The sequence below is a fragment of the Schistocerca americana genome, chromosome X, assembly GCF_021461395.2.
Source record: "Schistocerca americana isolate TAMUIC-IGC-003095 chromosome X, iqSchAmer2.1, whole genome shotgun sequence".
In the NCBI taxonomy this organism is placed as follows: domain Eukaryota; kingdom Metazoa; phylum Arthropoda; class Insecta; order Orthoptera; family Acrididae; genus Schistocerca; species Schistocerca americana.
In genome coordinates, this window is record NC_060130.1 from 115,786,784 (window position 1) to 115,802,835 (window position 16,052).

The 16,052-nt window shown below is 42.3% G+C and overlaps 1 protein-coding gene across 1 annotated transcript in view; it reads left to right on the forward strand.

Annotated features, from left to right (window-relative positions):
• Positions 1–2,591: 2,591 nt before the first annotated feature.
• LOC124554834 overlaps positions 2,592–16,052 on the forward strand; it is a 1,124,719-nt gene continuing 1,111,258 nt past the window's right edge. Inside the window, exon 1 of the mRNA XM_047128497.1 lies at positions 2,592–2,640. Coding sequence (XP_046984453.1) covers positions 2,616–2,640 — 25 coding nt within the window. The 5' untranslated portion in view covers positions 2,592–2,615. The remainder of the gene's footprint in view (positions 2,641–16,052) is intronic.

The window sequence follows — 16,052 nt, forward strand, 5'->3', positions numbered from 1 at the left end:
TTAGGCAGGTGTATCAGTTCCTTTGGCTTTTCTGTGTATTATACGTGTTCAATTAACACGTAGTGTCACCACCTAATATACCACTGATAGAGCTGACCGGAGCAGCCTCACTTCAGTGCAGCGGCTGTCTCAAATTAGTGATTTGAGTTTTTTGCAATTATTACACATGCTTTCTATACATTCCCCCCCTCCCCCTCTCATTAAGTTCAGTACCACGAATTTTTTTACACTTTTCGCTTCAGCAGAGTATGAGGCAAGAACCACGTGACAAACATGGAGGGTGCGTTCGTTAAAAGAATCGGGAAGAGAAATAATATTAATTAAATTAAATTTGCATATGGGCCTTGAAAGTGACAGGGTGTGCACCTGTCGAAATATCGGCGGTTAACACACTATATGCTAGGAAAAATTTAAGTTTCCGAGAATCTACGTATGCTGTCTTTTGTGCTAATAATAAAAATTGACATTTTTTCGCCTTACATACTCGGTAAGAGATTCTACGAAACTGTACATAGATACTGTTGACCATAACAAGATGCATTAGTAAAAACTATTTTTGATGAATTAGTAAAGACGTGGGACTTACTAAGTAACACCATAGTACGGACTAAAACTGAGTTCTGACGATTGTAAAACTTGTCCACCATAAACAATTTTTGTCATGGAGTCGCAGTTCCTTTTTTCGCTCTCACTGTTACTTGGTTATTTATTTTCGTATCAGAAACTTACATATTACATACAGTTATGACTATATTACTTTCCCAAAACGTAGCCCTTTTAATGCATTTTCTGTTCGTTAACGAAATTCATCTTCAGCGCAGGAGGCAGGATACAGTCGGTAGTGAAGCTAATGATGAACAGTCTCTTCTCCACAGTCACAGTGAATGTCGTCTTGATCAGCGTAGGACCATCTTGCCAAATTAACCTTTCATCTGCCAACTCCATATCTTAGTTTATTCAGGGACTTCCTAGACGTCCATTCCTCATCATAGCCAGGAGGCAAAGTTTCAGAAACACTTTTCCAGCGAGGCGGAAGGTAGGTCGTAGCCCTCCATAATTGCAACCTAGCATTTTCAGCAGCGGTTCTAAGTGCAGTTGATGTTCTAAGGAAACTCCTCCTTGACTTCAGCCCTTGCGGCTGCGGTTCGTGCACATTCAGAGAATGGGGTCTCTCATACCTCAGTGTCTTTCTTTCCTCATTCGCTGCTATTCCTCTTCGAAAATGAGGTGGTGTTAATAAAACCGTTGATACAATATCTTAAATTTAATTGGAAAATGCATAGCACAAGATTATATAAATGTTTGTTGAAGGTTAAAAATATGATTCCGTCGGTTCTGAAAACTGATACATTTAATTTTTTTTACTGACATTCACTACAGGCGTGTTCCGGCTTGTAAGCCTTTAAGTGATACTTACATACAGGGTGTTACAAAAAGGTACGGCCAAACTTGCAGGAAACATTCCTCACACACAAAGAAAGAAAATATGTTATGTGGACATGTGTCCGGAAACGCTTACTTTCCATGTTAGAGCTCATTTTGTTACTTCTCTTCAAACCACATTAATCATGGAATTTAAACACACAGCAACAGAACGTACCAGCGTGACTTCAAACACTTTGTTACAGGAAATGTTCAAAATGTCCTCCGTTAGCGGAGATACATGCATCCACCCTCCGTCGCATGGAATCCCTGATGCGCTGATGCAGCCCTGGAGAATGGTGTATTGTATCACAGCCGTCCACAATACGAGCACGAAGAGTCTCTACATTTGGTACCGGGGTTGCGTAGACAAGAGCTTTCAAATGCCCCCATAAATGAAAGTCAAGAGGGTTGGGGTCAGGAGAGCGTGGAGGCCATGGAATTGGTCCGCCTCTACCAATCCATTGGTCACCGAATCTGTTGTTGAGAAGCGTACGAACACTTCGACTGAAATGTGCACCCTGTATACATGTGCGTCAGCAGTGTTTATACACTGAATACTTTTTCATTTTGGCATCCGTTTGCACCAACGGACATGTTAAATCATGGAGAGAGGGAATTTTTGTCTAAAACTTTGTCAGCTATATTCATTATGAAGGAGATGACAAATGAATCTCAGCTGGTCAAGGTAAGAGTTGACCATCACGCTGGTACGTGTTAACTTGTCTTTTACGTAAATCATGTGTCAACTCATTCAGGATGCACGCGCTTGACAAAATTCTAGATTGTCACTGCAGAAATTGCCTGTCGACGCACATATCTACTAATGTTCGTGTACTAACGCGTACCCGGTTGGAAAGTTGTGCCAAACTGAAAAAGTGGTAAGAGCAGGAACGACGTTGCCGCACATATGTATGCAAGTTTCTCTTGACAATGTCGTAAGATTTAAGAAAGTCGTGCAGTGAATGCCAATAAATGTTTTGGTTTTGGTAAAATGTTTACAGACGTTTTGAAATAATGACTTACCTTCAACAGATTCTTAGCTGGTGTGAAACCCAGCGTAAAAAATTATTATATTTATGTGTTATAATTTGGAAAACGTTTCTTATCGATAAAGTATGACGCTTGCAAACCTCTTGACTGTGTTGCAGATATCGTGGTCGTAATGTGGATGCTGATTGTCTGTACACTCAATGTTGTACACGCCAGTTTTCGCCGGTGAGTGGCAGTATTACAATTGGAACTATGGCTTGGCAACAGTGTTTTCGTTTTGCTCAAATAAGACTACTTTCCACTTCTCAACTAAGTATAGTAACACGATACCTTTATTTGCAGTGGTTGTCTTAAGAAAGGGAGAGAATGAAGATCTAGCTTTACCTCTATGCGTTATATCATCTATCTCGGCTTGCAGGACAAAAAGTCATTTCCATCATGACTGCAGTATGCTATAGATCCTATGGACAATTTATGCAATGAATTTATCCAACTAACTAGTGTTGATTCCTGATGTGCACTAGTAAGCATGATAAGGGATTTATCCTTCTCAGTATCGCACCAATCTTATCCTCTTAACACGTTTAATCTATTTGTATTTAAATGAATTTTCAGTCTGTGTTTGGCAGAACATAATGATAGTATTAAAAAGGAAAAACTTTTCCTAATGTTCTGCAAAACTACACTCCTGGAAATTGAAATAAGAACACCGTGAATTCATTGTCCCAGGAAGGGGAAACTTTATTGACACATTCCTGGGGTCAGATACATCACATGATCACACTGACAGAACCACAGGCACATGGACACAGGCAACAGAGCATGCACAATGTCGGCACTAGTACAGTGTATATCCACCTTTCGCAGCAATGCAGGCTGCTATTCTCCCATGGAGACGATCGTAGAGATGCTGGATGTAGTCCTGTGGAACGGCTTGCCATGCCATTTCCACCTGGCGCCTCAGTTGGACCAGCGTTCGTGCTGGACGTGGAGACCGCGTGAGACGACGCTTCATCCAGTCCCAAACATGCTCAATGGGGGACAGATCCAGAGATCTTGCTGGCCAGGGTAGTTGACTTACACCTTCTAGAGCACGTTGGGTGGCACGGGATACATGCGGACGTGCATTGTCCTGTTGGAACAGCAAGTTCCCTTGCCGGTCTAGGAATGGTAGAACGATGGGTTCGATGACGGTTTGGATGTACCGTGCACTCTTCAGTGTCCCCTCGACGATCACCAGTGGTGTACGGCCAGTGTAGGAGATCGCTCCCCACACCATGATGCCGGGTGTTGGCCCTGTGTGCCTCGGTCGTATGCAGTCCTGATTGTGGCGCTCACCTGCACGGCGCCAAACACGCATACGACCATCATTGGCACCAAGGCAGAAGCGACTCTCATCGCTGAAGACGACACGTCTCCATTCGTCCCTCCATTCACGCCTGTCGCGACACCACTGGAGGCGGGCTGCACGATGTTGGGGCGTGAGCGGAAGACGGCCTAACGGTGTGCGGGACCGTAGCCCAGCTTCATGGAGACGGTTGCGAATGGTCCTCGCCGATACCCCAGGAGCAACAGTGTCCCTAATTTGCTGGGAAGTGGCGGTGCGGTCCCCTACGGCACTGCGTAGGATCCTACGGTCTTGACGTGCATCCGTGCGTCGCTGCGGTCCGGTCCCAGGTCGACGGGCACGTGCACCTTCCGCCGACCACTGGCGACAACATCGATGTACTGTGGAGACCTCACGCCCCACGTGTTGAGCAATTCGGCGGTACGTCCACCCGGCCTCCCGCATGCCCACTATACGCCCTCGCTCAAAGTCCGTCAACTGCACATACGGTTCACGTCCACGCTGTCGCGGCATGCTACCAGTGTTAAAGACTGCGATGGAGCTCCGTATGCCACGGCAAACTGGCTGACACTGACGGCGGCGGTGCACAAATGCTGCGCAGCTAGCGCCATTCGACGGCCAACACCGCGGTTCCTGGTGTGTCCGCTGTGCCGTGCGTGTGATCATTGCTTGTACAGCCCTCTCGCAGTGTCCGGAGCAAGTATGGTGGGTCTGACACACCGGTGTCAATGTGTTCTTTTTTCCATTTCCAGGAGTGTATATTCATTTGGTTACGAACCGGCGTTGGGCTTCACAGACCCTCTTCAGGAGACAATCGAATATCGCAATCGCAGATAAACGTGATGTGCGACCTAGACAGATTTTATTTATACAGAAAAGACAAAAATGATAGTGTTTAAAAAGGAAAATATTGCAATAATCATATTAACTAAAAGAGGTAGGGAGGGGGTTAAACAAAGTTTTTATGTGGAGATGCATTTAACAAATGGTCAGAAAAATAATGAAATTACAGTTTAAGTCCAGTATTTGTAACAAAAACTTAATTTAACAAAGAGAAGAATGGGAATTGAGTCTGATCATTTAATATTAGGCTGGCACTCGGTATCATGTGTTTGTTCATTTCTAGTATTTTCACTGAGGTCATCCTTCTGTTTATCTTGACAGACTATACAACTTCACATTCCACATCATATGAATGGTTTTATTCTAAACGATGACCAGCTTCTCTCATTCTTATGAAGGCTAACTGCCACAGCTCTGGCTGACTGATGAATATAGACTTTTTCACTCTGCTTGCAAGTGATTTCATATACACCACTCTGTGCCAGGTGTTGCAGCTTGTCTTTCCTATTGAATAAAAATCTTGATATATTATTGGTATTATAAAATACTGGCCTGCAATTGCGAGATTAGCTTTTTTGCAAGATTGCCTGAAAAATTTCCAGTATATGGAATTCTGTACCAGCATTTGAAATTACTGAGTGATTGCTGTTGGCCAGCGTATAGCAGTTGTGTAATGTAACTCATTTTCTTTTTTCGTAGAATATTATCAATCAGGGCAGATGTATAGCCATTGCTGGAAGCGATTTGTTTGAGGTTTTTAGTTTTGTTTGAAAGGCTGATTTGGATAATGGAACAGATATAAGGCGACGCACCATTGAACGGAAAGCTGCATGTTTGTGGCTCTATGGTCGCAGGGAGCGTGCAGGGATTACTGTATCAGTAGCTATTCTGTACGTGTTTTCTTGTACTACTGTCTGTACTAAGAGCCAAGAAATTTATAGAAGAACCTCCTAGCTCCATTGTAAACTGAATTTTCTTATGTTGTGAATTTAAATGCTGTGGTAGTGTGTCTGTCTGTCTAGTAGTGCCGGTCGACAAACATAGATCATCGACATATCTGAACTAGTACTTAATTTTACTATTCAGTGGCTCTTTCTATATGAAATTTTGTTCGAAATTGTCTATGAAAATTTCAGATAGAACAGGTCTAAGTGATGAACACATAGCTAGGCCATCAGACTGACTACAATACCTGCTTTGAAACTGGAGGTAATTCTGTTTTACTCACATTTGAGTACCATCGATTATGTCATTCAGTTCTACAGGATTTTTTGGATTTATGCAAAAGGTCGGTTAGTATGTTTATGGACTCATCTGTAGAAACATTTGTAAATAAGCGCCGGCCGGAGTGGCCTTGCGGTTCTAGGCGCTACAGTCTGGAACCGGGCTACCGCTACGGTCGCAGGTTCGAATCCTGCCTCGGGCATTGATGTGTGTGATGTCCTTAGGTTAGTTAGGTTTAATTAGTTCTAAGTTCTAGGCGACTGATGACCTCAGAAGTTAAGTCGCATAGTGCTCAGAGCCATTTGAACCATTTTTTTGTAAATAAGCTATTAACATCAAACAATAGTAAATTAGAACTGGGTGGGATTTGTGTATCTTTAATTTTGTCAACATGATCCGTATAATTTTTGATACCAATCTTAGGTTTAAACCTGGTTTGATGTCACTAGCTTATTTACAAAGGTACCTACTGATGAATCCATAAACATATTAACAGATCTGATGGCCTATCTGTGGGTTCACCTCTTAGTCCTGTACTATCTGAAGTTGTCATGGACAATTTCGAACAAATTTTCTTATAGAAAGAGCCACTGAAAAGTAAAATTAAGTACTAGTTCAGATAGGTCGATGATGTACTATGTTTGAGCGCCGGTACCATTAGACACTTGATACACTAATACAGCATTTAAACTTGCAACATAAGAAGATTCAGCTTATAATAGAGCTGGAAAGCCCTTCAAATTTCTTGTATCTTAGTATAGATAGTAGTACAAGAAAACAGATATTTAGCATTTACAGAAAAACATAACTACTGAACAGTAAACACTGCACACTCCGTGCATCCACAGAGCCAACACACAGCTTTTCATTCAATAGTGCATCGCCTTATATCTGTTCCTTTATCCAAATCAGCATTTGAAACAGACCATAAAAAAATCGCTTCCAACAACTGCTATACATCTGCCCTGATTGAAAACATTCCTCGAAAAAAGAAAATGAATTAAATTACACCAATTCGATACGCTGGCCAACAGCAGTCACTCAATAGTTTCATACACTGATACAGAATTCCATACACTGGCAACATTTCAGACATTCTTGCAAAAAATCTAGTCTCGCAATTACAGGCCAGCATTTTATAATATCAATACTATGTCAAGATTTTTATTCAATAGGAAAGACAAGCTGCAACACCTGGCACAGAGTGGTGTATATAAAATCACTTGCAAGCAGAGTGAAAATGTGTATATTGGTCAGTCAGGCAAAGCTGTGGCAATTAGGCTTCGTAAGAATTAGAGAAGCTGGTCGTCGTTTCGATGAAAACCAATCATCATCATCATCATCATCATCTTCTTCTTCTTCTTCTTCTTCTTCTTCGTTTCCTCTCTGTCCAACATCTGGTCGGGTTGGGGTATCAATGGTACTTCGCCACTTTACTCGGTCTTTCCACCATTGTTCTTCAACAATTTGGTTCCATAGCAGGTTTCTCCTCCTTAAACATCTTTATTGTATCAGTTCCTCTTGTTCTCGGTCTTCCTCCTGGCCTCTTGCCTTCGATAGTGAACTCCATCATTCTTCTCGGTATTCTTCCCTCTCCCATCCTCTTCACATGCCCAAACCGTTTCAATCTATTCTTTTCCATTTTCTCAGTCAACTTCTCCACTCCAATTTCCTTCCTAACATCTTCATTTTTCACTCCGTCCCTCCTCGTCTTCCCTAGCATACTTCTCAGATACTTCATTTCACTGGATTGTATCCTACTCTCCTCTCTTACAGTCACAGTCCAAGTCTCTGAGCCGTAAATTAGTATGGGTGTGAAGTCAGTCTTGTATAGCACCAGCTTGCACCTCACTGGCACTTCCGTTCCCCACACCAAGCCCCTCACACACTCGTAGAATGTACTACTCTCTTGTATTCTTTTGCTAATTTCTGTCTCCAAACGAGCATTCCCCATTAATACACTTCCCAAATATTTAACGTTGTCCACTATTTCAACATTCCGTCCCTTAATATGAATTTGTTCCTCGCCCTCTCTATCCCTTCTGTTTACCACCATGGTCTTGCTTTTCTCCACACTAAATTTCATTCCATATATGATGTCTGTTTTTGTACCTTCTTACTGCTTGTTCCCCACACGACAATATAATCAGCAAATAGTAACAGCTTCCTCCTCCTTCCTCTAGGGGCTTCTTTCGTCTCTTTGACTATTTCATCCATCACCGTTACAAGTAGTAGTGGTGATATCACACTTCCTTGTCTTAGCATGAAGTTTTACAGTCTGTCAAGATAAGCACAAAGATGACCTCACTGAAAATACTGAAAATGAACAAACACATGATACCGAATGCCAGCCTAATATTAAATGATCAGCCTCAATTCTCATTTTTCTCTTTGTTAAATTAAGTTTTCGTTACAAATACTAGATTCAAACTGTAAATTCCTCATTTTTCTCATCATTTGTTAAATTTCTCCACATAAAAACTTTGTTTACCTCCTTCATATTTTAGTTAATGTAATTATTGTAATATTTTAGTTTGTAAACACGGACATAATATTTATCTGTGTTTGCGATCTTCAGTTGTCACCTGAAGATGGCCTGAGAAGCCGAAAGCCGGTTCGTGACCAAATAAATATGATTTTGCAGAACATTAGCAAGTATTTTTACTTTTTAATGCTATTTGTGTTTATTGGCTGACTTACATTATATTGGCTAGGATACATGTAAATTGAGAAGATAGACTAAGATTTCCAAGAAATATGAACTAATTCATATTTCAGGCTTTCGTTAGGTAAGTGATTGATACTAGACACAAAATATCTGAGAATTCTTGTTGACAACGGCGTTGACCCCTTTTCTCCTGTCCTCGTGTCACCATCAAGATTCTATTCCTTGTGCCATCAGCGGCGCTACATACGGCGTGCGTTGCCTCTGCCCTTTTGAGACGACTTGACTCACGTTAATCGCATCGTCGGTAGTGAATCTCGTTCCAATTCGGTACGTAGCAGATCTCATTTCTGGAATGGTACTGACATATGGAAAACAGGATATCAGTCTTTACTTAGGTTTATGTATCGGCTTGTGTTATATAAGATGATGCTCTTATTTCATGTCGATCAAAGAGTAGGAACCCAAAATAGGATTCTTATCTGATCAGCCGCAAATCCTCTAGTGAAGATGGCTAGGTTAACTGTTAAAAGTGACTGTTGTTATCCTGCTGAAACCTAGCGAGGTGGCGCAATAGTCAGCACACTGGATTCGCATTCGGAAGGACGACGGTATAAACCAACGTCTGGTCATCCTGATTTAGTTTTTCAGTGATTTTCCTAAATCGGTTCAAGCAAATGTCAGGATGGTTCCTTTGAAAGGGCAAGGCCGATTTCCTTCCACATCCTTCCCTCAACGGAGCTTGTGCTCTGTCTCTAATGACCTCGTTGTCGACAGGACGTTAAACACCAATCTCCTCCTCCTAATGAGTATTTGAAATTTCTGTTTTCTCAGTGACACTTCGCTCTTAAATAATGTGATGAGTGTCAGTGACCGTATCGACAGCAACGAGAGAGAGAGAGAGAGAGAGAGAGAGAGAGAAGCGAATTGGGTCGGTAATTCTGGACGAATTATTTACGAACAGTTCTGTGCTCCTCTCCTCTGCGCCTACAGTAACATTAAAAATGGGAAATAATTTTGTACTCTTTCTTTTATTACCTTTTTTACAGAGCTGTTTGTCTCACTACTTGGACTTCCAAGAACAACAGCCGCTGCTGTCAAAATACACTACTGGCCATTAAAATTGCTACACCACGAAGATGACGTGCTACAGACGTGAAATTTAACCGACAGGAAGAAGATGCTGTGATATGCAAATGATTACCTTTTCAGAGCATTCGTACAAGGTTGGCGCCGGTGGCGACACCTACAACGTGCTGACATGAGGAAAGTTTCCAACCGATTTGTCATACACAAACAGCAGTTGACCGGCGTTGCCTGGTGAAACGTTGTTGTGATGCCTCGTGTAAGAAGGAGAAATGCGTACCATCACGTTTCCGGCTTTGATAAAGGTCGGATTGTAGCCTATCGCGATAGCGGTTTACCGTATCGCGACATTGCTGCTCGCGTTGGTCGAGATCCAATGGCTGTTAGCAGAATATGGAATGGGTGGGTTCAGGAGGGTAATAAGGAACGCCGTGCTGGATCCCAACGGTCTCGTATCCCTAGCAGTCGAGATGACAGGCATCTTATCCGCATGGCTGTAACGGATCGTGCAGCCACGTCTCGATCCCTGAGTCAACAGATGGGGACGTTTGCAAGGCAACAACCATCTGCACGAACAGTTCGACGACGTTTGCAGCAGCATGGACTATCAGCTCGAAGCCCGCATCTCGTGGTCGTGCGGTAGCGTTCTCGCTTCCCACGCCCGGGTTCCCGGGTTCGATTCCCGGCGGGGTCAGGGATTTTCTCTGCCTCGTGATGGCTGGGTGTTGTGTGCTGTCCTTAGGTTAGTTAGGTTTAAGTAGTTCTGAGTTCTAGGGGACTTATGACCACAGCAGTTGAGTCCCATAGTGCTCAGAGCCATTTGAACCATTTTTTTATCAGCTCGAAGACCATGGTTTTATCCTTGAGCTGCATCACAGACAGGAGCGCCTGCACTCAACGACGAACCTGGGTGCACGAATGGCAAAACGTCATTTTTTTCGGATGAATCCAGGTTCTGTTTACAGCATCATGATGGTCGCATCCGTGTTTGGCGACATCGCGGTAAATGCACATTGGAAGCGTGTATTAGTCATCGCCATACTGGCGTATCACCCGGCGTGATGGTATGGGGTGCCATTGGTTACACGTCTCGGTCACCTCTTGTTCGCATCGGTGGCACATTGAACAGTGGACGTTACATTTCAGATGTGTTACGACCCATGGCTCTACCCTTCATTCGATCCCTGCGAAACCTATATTTCAGCAGGATAATGCACGATTTCATGTTGCAGTTCCTGTACGGGCCTTTCTCGATACAGAAAATGTTCGACTGCTGCCCTGGCCAGCACATTCTCCAGATTTCTCACCAATTGAAAACGTCTGGTCAATGATGGCCGAGAAACTGGCTCATCACAATACGCCAGTCACTACTCTTGATGAACTGTGGTATCGTGTCGGAGCTGCATGGGCAGCTGTACCTGTACGCGCCATCCAAGCTCTGTTTGACTCAATGCCCAGGCGTATCAAGGCCGTTATTACGGCCAGAGGTGGTTGTTGTGGGTACTGATTTCTCAGGATCTATGCACCCAAATTGCGTGAAAATGTAATCACATGTCAGTTCTAGTATAATATATTTGTCCAATGAATACCCGTTTGTCATCTGCATTTCATCTTGGTGTAGCAATTTTAATGGCCAGTAGTTTGTTTGAAGTGTGATCCGTCAGTCACATAAAGAACGCAATATCTATACGTAAAGTACAGCCCGTATATCATCCAAAATATGTTACATGACAATATTTACTGCCAAGAACGCCAGACGATGAAGAAAATTAATTTTTTTGTCAAATATCATCAGGGAAGCATCTAATATTGATTAAGATGATACCCTGTAAAATGTGTATTGTGAATGGGGAATTCCAAAGGAAAAGGAGTAGGTTATGAAAGTAATACTTGTACACTGCAATGATCTTTTAATATTGAATTTTTGGTTAGGCGACCGCTCGCGATAATCGGAAATCCGGGTTCGAGTCCCGATCCGGGACAAATTTTCATTGTTGTCTTTCCAGTATACCGCTGAAGTGTCCATATTCGCAATTCCGAATACATTTCATAATAACTGTAGTCGCCGCATGCATGTCCGAAAGAAGATTGCGTCGTACTTCGGGACGACAAAGACACTGCAATATCGTATTAAATAAGAGTCTGTGTAAATTTCATATGCTCAGAATTTGTGTAGTACTTATAATTCGTGCCGCGTGTGTTCGAAGATGTCGTGCAATCTGCGGACAGTTATAGCAACGATGTACTCCTGAGAATCATTTGGAACTCAGTCTACCAGTCTGATTTGAGATCACTGTAGAAAAGAAAGTTTTATGATCTGGAATGCCACCGAATGAGAGAACAGGTCATAAATTGTCAACAACGCGCCGTATCTCACTCCCGAACGTTTCGCTACCCGACTGACGCTGTAGGCTAGTCAGATGCCCCTTCATATTCGCTTCTGTTCGGAAATGGCAATAAGTACGCCGACTGAAAGTTTTCCTTTCAGTTCTGGTTACAATAGAAGAAGGGAAAATGTACATTGATTTTGTTATGTTGGACAAATGCGTGTATCTGTCTACATCTACATCTGTACTTCGCAAACCACCGCGTTGTCTCTGAAGCAGACTACTTTGTGTACTTGCCGGGAAGAATTATTCTAAGATGAAGTCTCCTCGTGAAGATGTAGTATGTAATGAAATTATTCAAATTCAAGATCCGTATGAAATAAAAAAGAATATATGAGAAGTGCGACGACATATTTTACCTGTAGCTACAAGTTGCTCTATACGGATACCTATAAACACTGAAAACAACCTAACCAACATGAATCATACTGTCGCCGAATTTTGCAACAAATTACTTGTACATATCAGGGAAAAATTAGTAAGTATTTTACCAAAAGCTGTATACATAATCATGAAACAAGAGTCAGTCTAGACTTGCATTTACGAAGGAATACCAAACAAAAAACTCAAAAGAGCCTTTTATATCCGGGAATAAAATTGTATAATTAATTGTCAAAGAAGTTGAAGAACATTACTAAAAAACGTGTACATCGACGGAAAAGATCGCAGAACCAAAAAAATAATTAATGCAGAGTAATTAAATTCCGGGAATACATTTGTCTAGGTAACATATTTAGGTAATTAAAATTGCGAGATCACAGGTTAACGTAAGCGCGAGGTAAGCCATTGCAAATGTGAAATACTGGTACTCTACTAAACGGTGTAACCGCCAGAATGTTGAATGCAAGCATGCCATCGTTCATGCACTGTGTTCTACAGGTGCCGAACGTCAGTTTATGGGATGGATTTCCATGCCTCTTGTACTAGGTCGGTCAATACAGGGAAGGATAATGCTGTTTGTAGATGACGCTGGAGTTATCGTTCGATGACGCCCAAATGTGCTCGGGCCACCTTCTAACCACCACACGGCCATCACTGGGACCGAGACAGCACCAGCTTTCATGAGACAACATAACAGAACTCCACCCTGCCCTCCAACGAGCTCTCGCTTGATATCACTGACGTTGCGAATGGCGGTGGTTCGGGGTCAGTGAAATGCACGCTACATGGCGTCTCGCTCAGAGCTGTCCTTGAAGTAACCGATTTGTAACTGTTCGTTGTGTCGCTGTGGTGCCATCTTTGATGCAGAAATACGCCTACCAACTTTCGTTAATGTTTCACAACTACTTCGTAACGTAGATATTTTGTTCCGTCAGTGTATTTAAGGAGGCAGCTAAGTCATACTTCATAAGTAATACATACTACACAATTAAAAACTACTTAGAAGTCTCAGTAACAATAAAAGAGGACATTAACAACACCCTGTTTCACATTACAATACATGATCTCAGTGTAATGTTTTTACAAGAAAATATATCAGGATCTATAGCGTATGACAGTACGGCTTCTCATTCTTCTTAGCTGAACATCTCACTCATCATGGGGGCGATGCTAACTCAATTTTTGAGACAGACTGAAGGGAGGACATGGAGTCGTTCATGGGGTATAATAGCATATTCATGGGGCTGGAGTCAATTTTCCGAATAGACTGAAGGGAGTGCAAGGGGAATAGCAAAATGTTCGTGGTCCCGGTGTCACCAGCGGGTATCCATAGTGCGTGCAGTGGCACAGTGCAAAACTGTTTTATGTTGTAAGTTATTTAGTGTAAATTGTGTATAACAGGGACCAACTGAATCAGGGAATGCAGTTATGGTGCTGAGCTCATATTCGCGAAGATGGAATTTGCCTGCCTGGATATTTTGAATTAGTTTTTCTGGGGTTTTCTTAAATTATTTCAGGCTAATGCTGCGTTAGTTTCTTTAGCGACCCGACGGCCGACTCCCTGTCCTATCCTCGTAAAATCATACTTATGTCATCTGTGTGTATATGTATAAGAGTTATTTATTTTCATTGTATTATGATGACAATTTCTATAGCATTCTGAGATGATTCCTAGAAGAATAAATATGAATACATAAGACGCCGCATGTATGTCCCATTTAGGAAGGCCGATTATCTGTATTTTCCAGTTTCAAATATATCGTAGGATAACTACTGCATTTGTATAATTTTGAGACAAATATTTTAAAATGATCGTTTTCGAGCTTCACTTAGGATATTCCTTGGGGCTTGAGCATTAGTTTTTGAATATACTGGGTAACTACGACAGTTGAATATCCAGTCGCCTTAATCTGCACAGGTCGATGACCGGGACGACAATAGAGTTATGCAAATAGCATACACGGCAGGCGGTCCCGCTACAGAAACACATGCAGCAAGACGGCGTTACTAGTGGTTGCCATCGGGGATGCCGGACAGTATTCATCAATTTGCAAATTAATATATCACTAGTACCACATACATCTGACCAATCTGATCACGATGTTCACGTTCCGAGTTACATTAACATCTTTTCATCACGTACACTGTGAATTCACTACTTGTAAAGGTTGAACCCACATTCTTTCCTGCACTTTATTTTCGATTTGACCTTGATTTACCCTATACATCGTAAAATTTATTTTTGTGGACATAAATAAGGCAGGACATATTTGAAATTGCACTGATAAAAGTAACACACTTTCATTAGAAATACACTGATCGTGGTTTCAGAGCAGTCACCCTTTACAGAACCTCTGGAGCAGTGTAGGTTTTTCGTTTCAGCTATACATGTCTTTTGATAATGAGTATGTGTGACTTAATATCGTAGCAATCTGTGGTATTCTGAAGCGCACAGTGCTATTTTAAATCTTTTTACATTTTTATTAACGTAATCCTTATTATAAAAGGAAGGAACGAAGGAAGGAAAGTTTGAGTTCGTCGTTCCGTCGACATCCAGGTCATTATAGGGGGAGAATAAGATCGGATTGGTTGAAGGATGGAGAAGCAAATCGTCCGTGCCCTCAAAGGACCGATTTAGGGAAATCATGGAAATCCTAAATCTGGATGGCCGGATGCGGATTTGAACCGTTGTCCTACCTAATGCAAGTCCACTGAACCACCTCGCTCAGTAATCCTTGCTGTAATTGTGCGAACACTGTATCCATACATTCCGTGAAGTATAAGCGAATGTCATTCGAATATTTACATGATATCAAGTACAACGGTGTATTACTATGTGGGATAGCCTTTAATGAATGAATACAAGATACATATTCGATACTGACAAATCTACCCATCATATATTTTGGGGATTTAAGCATCTTTCGTTATGTCACCGGAAGTCTACAGAAACCGCACTGCACGCGCGCTGTGTGACAACAGTCTATGTTACCGAAGTTATATAACTGAAGCCAATATCTATCATCATCATAAACGTATTTTCCTTTAGAATGCATCAACGGAACGAAGAGTTATTTTATGGGCCAGTTGGAAATTCCATTCAGAGACACTTAACAGGAGTTCTATAAAACTCAGTCGATAGACTTCCTTCTGTGTTTTTGTGAGCTTCAGTTGCAGTTTAGATATAGAAATTAACGACAAAACGATCCACCGAGAAGCTACGGAACTGTATTCTCATGTTCGTACATTTTCGCAACAGGTTGTGTTTCCGAGCGGTTTTTTTTTTGTGCGAGGGGGAGGAGGGGGGGCTATGAATCGTGGTACATGATGTGCTGCTATCCTCAGGGCCCGGGTTCGATTCCCGGCGGGGCCGGAGATTTTCTCCGCTCAGAGACTGGGTGTTGTGTTGTCACCATCATTTCATCCCCATCGACGTGCAAGTCCCCGAAGTGGCGTCAAATCGAAAGACTTGCAGCCGGCGAACGGCCTACCTGACGCGAGGCCCTAGTCACACGAAACTGATTGACTGATGTGCTGCTAGGAAGAGCGTCTTGCGGATGTTGACCTGAATTCACTATGGCAGAAGTGAAGTTCGATGGAGTGTTGTGGAGTCTTGCACGGGTTTTGCTAATCTGGGATCGGATCTTTCGTTTTGATAGAGCTAAAACTAAAACAGGGTATTACGTGGCATAGTGTGGGATCG